Raw genomic sequence first — 5,408 nt, forward strand, 5'->3', positions numbered from 1 at the left:
AACACAGACGATGCTTCTCTTTTTTCTTTCCTAGCCTATATAGTCTGACTGGGACACTGGAGTGACCAGAGATGCTTCGCGCCTCTGAATTCTGCGTTTTGTTTTCTAGCGGCGCCGGCTCAACCGCATGGAGAAAATTTTGTATGATCGATGGGATAATAGACTAATAGAAGTAAATTGACTCTTATACCTGTGAAAACTGCATCCTTCAAAAAGAAGAAACAGCTCCCCCACCTCTTCTTGAAGTGTAATTACTCTCGAAGATGCTGGCACCTGATTGGAGTTACAACACCCCCGCACCATTGACATGTCATATGCGGTCCAAAGGATTCGTGCGTAGATAACATAAACATGGAGAATGGAAGCTACGGTAGTTATGCTCTAGTGCATATGGAAATGTAGGAGCAACTGGGTCTTTGAGAACGTTCCGCCCACGGTGACCCACGGTGACCAACCGCAAGGAAATGTTCAAGAAAGAGATTATGTACATCTATCACAGGGTTAAACCCGAGACATGAGATGGGATTCAAGGTGGCTTCAAACTCTATAACATAGTATATTTCTCCTTTGTACATATAAAACAACTAGGTGAGTGCCCGTGCGTTGCAACGGAAACGTATAATGTCACGATAATTTATGTAAAAATATGTGTTATATTGTTAAGAGAACCAGTTTCGTAATCTATTTGTGATTCTAGTGATAAGATGAAGAGCGAGAAAATTCAATCTATGGAAATACAGAAGATGAAGAACTGGTCGAAGGTTACAACGCTTTCCGTTTTGTGGGCATCAGAGAACCAAGTTCAAAATTTGCATACCCATGAAGTGTTGTTCAATAATGATCGAAACTTAGAGTAGATGAATAAAGAAGCATGCATGAAACAAAGACAAAGAAGAAAAAAGCCATGCAAGTCGAAAGCAGCTAGCCAGCTAGTGATCTGTCAACAGCATCAGCACACTGCACTGGTTCACGTGAGGTGCTCAACTGCTCGTCTGCTCATGAGATGGAGGACGGATTGGCGCTTGTATAATTGTATTTTATACATGGTCAAATAAAAATTTCAAGTATAGTGTTTAACACGGCTAGATACAAAGTTAGTTGAGCCTAACTATCTAACCGGTACACGCATGGACACATTGGTGCAGGATATGAATTGTGTCACCTCTTTATGACTCTTTGCAATCAACTCAATGATTATTTAGGTGACAATGAAGCATCTAAACACATACATTTATATGTAAGTACGTACATACATGCATGCATTCAGGCTATAGTAACTTGTAACCAAGCATTGTAAGTTGTTGGTTTCGATCCATTGGATGATTATAAGTGGCCTAGCTAACAAAGAGCTATAGCAGTCACCACTCTGCCTGCATAACAAGAGAAGAGTTAAGTACAATAGTTTTAAAACCCATTGATCTGGAGAACCATCTATTTAATAATGATCAATAAACATGGAGCAACCTACTGCTACTCTGCCACTTAATAAGCAACCCACATGGCAAGGACTTACTATGAGGACATTCACCTGGGCCCCAAGAACCCAGCAATTCACATTCTTCCTAAACAAAAAAATGGTTACATTATGTATGTAATGAAGGTGGTTGTTGACATGTGTGACTTTTTTATATGGATAGATTCAAAAAAAAATACAACATATATTTAGAGAGCTATTGGAGAACTCACAATTTTTTACTACCAAAGTTATTTAGCAACTCCTTAAATCAGTGAATTAGAGAGTTAAAATTTATATAAGAAGTTGCTCTAACAGATATGACCCAAGTAGGTATGATTTAATTTCTCAAAAACTCCAACCATTTTTAGTATCACATCTAGTAATTGATATGCTTTGCAAACACAAATCTAGAAGTAGGATTTTTGAGCTTATGAACCAGAACTTCTGTTAGCATGGTCATCTTATAGAAATGGTACATTTCATTTTATTACAGCTATCATATGGTGTTAATACTTCACGGTTGTGTGTGGCATCGCAACACACGTCCCAATACCATTTTATGCATTCGAGAGAAAAATATTTACTACTCACCATTATGTAATCTGCATTTTCTGTCCAAGATTCACTCACATCCGTAGGATAGCTTGAGAGAACTCTTATAAAAAGGTTGTAAACTCCTAAAATAAAAGCAACATTAGCATAGTTTACACTCATGAGATTGTATTGACAAAGAAAGAGCACCTTCAGATTTCCAATAACATTATGAGTCTATGGATCATCGTAGAGCGGTGTGACATTACTAAATATTTTGCAGCTTCATAATCAAAATGAAAGAAAAGAACATGTGACTAAATGATGAAAGGGTGAGGAACAAATGGACAAAAAATCATAGAAAGCTCCCTTCCAAGCCTTGATTTATGACAAAGCACACCTAAAGTTAACTAAGAGCACGTCCTAATCTCGGCCACTGGCGCTGCCACACTGTGCTGGCTTACATGAAGCTAGTGTCGATGATTCATTATCAAGGAGAGGGAAAAATGTTTTAACAAATAACTACAAACATACCTGAAAAAGACGGGCCAAGCAGAGTAGTGTGGTACCATCATCTAGAATCTCAAATGTTGAGAACAGGTAAATGGTAACAAAAAATATACAAGTAATCAGATTCATGGGTTAATGGTAACGGAAGGGGAAGAACAGGTATAAATTAATTTAAAATGGAAAACTAAGTCATTTTTAGGCTTTAGAATTTACAAAGAGCATACATGACACAATAGGAAATTAATTTAAATACCACTTGCATCCAGTTCTAAAAATTGTAAATAAATCACAAGAAAATGCGATTTTATTTCACAATTATGATATTATACTTTGAAGAGAGCATGACAGAAGTGGAAGGACTCACCTGAAGAGCCATTACTCTCGTGGTAAACTGTGTCATAGGATGTGCATCTATTGTCTATATACATGAGCTGCAACTGCAACCATATCAAGTATCAGCTGCTGGAGAGCAAAGTGGCAAGATAGAACATATAAACTTAACACAGTCATACTAAGAGAAACATATAGAACTCTCTATGATCTGTGACTACCATTGAATTTGAGAACAGGGAGACAATTGCATCGATTTAGCAGATAAATTATAGATTTTATTGGTCAAAACAATAACACAAGTAGCCAACAGTGTGCTTAAAATACCTGTGACAGTTGAAAGCGCAAACAATTCCTTTGATAGTGCATCAACTTGCCCTTTGGCTGAGACCTGAAACAAGGGGAAAATCACATGCATAAATATGTGAATTTTAGAACAGGGAGACAATTGCATCAATTTGTTCAGATAAATTATAGATTTTATTGGTCAAAACAATAACACAAGATAGCCATCAGTGTGCTCAGAATACCTGTGACACTTGAAAGCGCAAACAATTCCTTTGATAGTGCATTAACTTGCTCTTTGGCTGGGACCTGAAACAATGGAAAAATCACATGCATAAACCTTATAGAAATAGGATGAGTAGTACTTTCCTAGTTTTACGGGGAAAATCACATGCATAAATATGTGAATTTTAGAACAGGGAGACAATTACATCGACTTAGAATTGGACATGTACCATATACATTGCCCAAGAAAAGAATAAGCAGTGTCTTATGAATACTGAAAAAATATGCTTTCTAACCACGAGATCGGGAAAATAATTCACCTCGGTATAAAACATGTGACCCAAGATAGATTATAATCAAAACATGGTGCCCTACATATACATTATTATTATTTCTAAGAAAATTGGAAGGTAAATCTGAAAACATGGATTATAAATTAATCTGCATCTCAAATTTTGAATGGCTCAACAGTGGAATCCATCCAACGGAAGCAAATCAGTTGCTCTTTATCTTGAACTTGGTCAGCAAATCAGTTGCTCCGTGTGCCTGCTGACGCTCGGCGCGTTGGCACTGTCGATCATGGAAAGGAAGTTCTCTGCGGAGGCACGGGGAGAGGACGGGGATGCGGCTGCTTTGCTTGGAGACGGTTCTGCAGTGTCCTTCAGCTTCACCTGATAAGTGACAGTGCACCTCGCGTCAGAGGAAAGGCTGATTGACATGAAATCGCCTGAATGTAGTATACAGAGGCATTGGAAAAAAGTTCATTACCATTAGAGCTGAATTCTCTCGTCTGAGCTTCTCTGAGCTCTCTGTTAGCCGGCCGATTTCAGATCTAAGGGACGTGTTCTCTGCTGCAAGAGACTCCACTTGTGTAGCCAACTCCTCTGTCTCAGCCTACACCAAGGGAGGGCATAAGTATAAGATTGAAGATATGTTGTTAGGACAAATAATCCAAGCCAGACTCCACTCCCATGTTTCAGGATGCTGCTTCATTGTACAACTGTATCACACAGCACACCTGTTTTCTCAGCCTTGATCGTCTAGCAGACTCCCTATTTGATTGCTTCCTCTTTTCGCGCTTCAATTCCCTCTCATCCTGCAATCGATGAACCACAAAACAGTTATTGCCTAAACATGATAGGTTCTAGGTAGAAATACTAAGGTTATAAGGAAAAAAACTTTCTCAAAATTCAAAAATAATCTATTGAAATTCAGTCCTTCAATATATCTACTTTTTTTTAACTGCCAGTTTGCAACCACTCCTATGCAATAACAGATGGGACATACATACCTTAACTGATAAGTCAGATGGTACTGCATTATGAACTGGAACCATCACACCAGGTGGTGGAGATAATGTTGTGCCTATCGCCCTCGAGTTCGCGACATTTGTAGCACTGGGCTTAATTACTGGAGCTGAAAAGCAGTGTTGTGGCAAAATGGTAGCATTCCCCAGCGTATGGTTAGGAGCTAAAACACAAGTACTCAAGCATTGATTGTACTTATCACTCATTAGATGCACCTCTTTCTTCCCGCTGTCTTAGTTTCACAATCAATCATTTTAACAAACGAGCATGCGATGCGAAATAATGATCACCTCTTTCTAACTGCAGTACCATACAGAACACCAGCATATGGACGGTTCAGTCCTTTAGTTCCTTGACAACATGGACCTCTTGTACCCAGTAGGTCTCAAGAGTAGAATTTGCAATTCAAGCATATGTGATATTTATGAGAAGCAGATAAATATGATGTAAATGACAAACCCATACTCCAGATTGAACCTAAGACTGCATAATCTGGTTAATCAATGTAGTTACCAATTTACCATGCCTACACTTGTCATGTAGGAATAATATGCAACATACTGTTATGCCTATAAGGTGGACAATCATTTGCATAGTCACACATATATGAACATGGTGTCACCAGAACCCAAAAACTATTCCCACATGAGTTGAGGAAATGCTAGAATGCAGAGCATTTGTTTTTTCTTTTCTTTTTTAATCAATGCATGCAAGCATATAGAGAAATCAAATCAATATTTGGCCATCTACTGCAACTATAGTTA

At 38.3% G+C, this 5,408-nt stretch overlaps 1 protein-coding gene across 1 annotated transcript; it reads right to left on the reverse strand.

Annotated features, from left to right (window-relative positions):
* Window positions 1-1,358: 1,358 nt before the first annotated feature.
* Window positions 1,359-4,944, reverse strand: LOC118476824 (common plant regulatory factor 1-like). The gene is made up of 9 exons (XM_035966599.1): window positions 4,629-4,944; window positions 4,356-4,433; window positions 4,106-4,231; window positions 3,892-4,008; window positions 3,358-3,421; window positions 3,205-3,218; window positions 2,862-2,934; window positions 2,048-2,133; window positions 1,359-1,370 (listed from the first exon to the last, which is right to left on the reverse strand). The coding sequence occupies exons 1-9, from the start codon at window positions 4,848-4,850 to the stop codon at window positions 1,359-1,361; spliced, it is 792 nt and encodes a 263-aa protein (XP_035822492.1). The 5' UTR covers window positions 4,851-4,944.
* Between the last annotated feature and the right edge of the window lie 464 nt (window positions 4,945-5,408).

This window comes from Zea mays, chromosome 3 (assembly GCF_902167145.1).
Source record: "Zea mays cultivar B73 chromosome 3, Zm-B73-REFERENCE-NAM-5.0, whole genome shotgun sequence".
Classification (NCBI taxonomy): Eukaryota; Viridiplantae; Streptophyta; class Magnoliopsida; order Poales; family Poaceae; genus Zea; species Zea mays.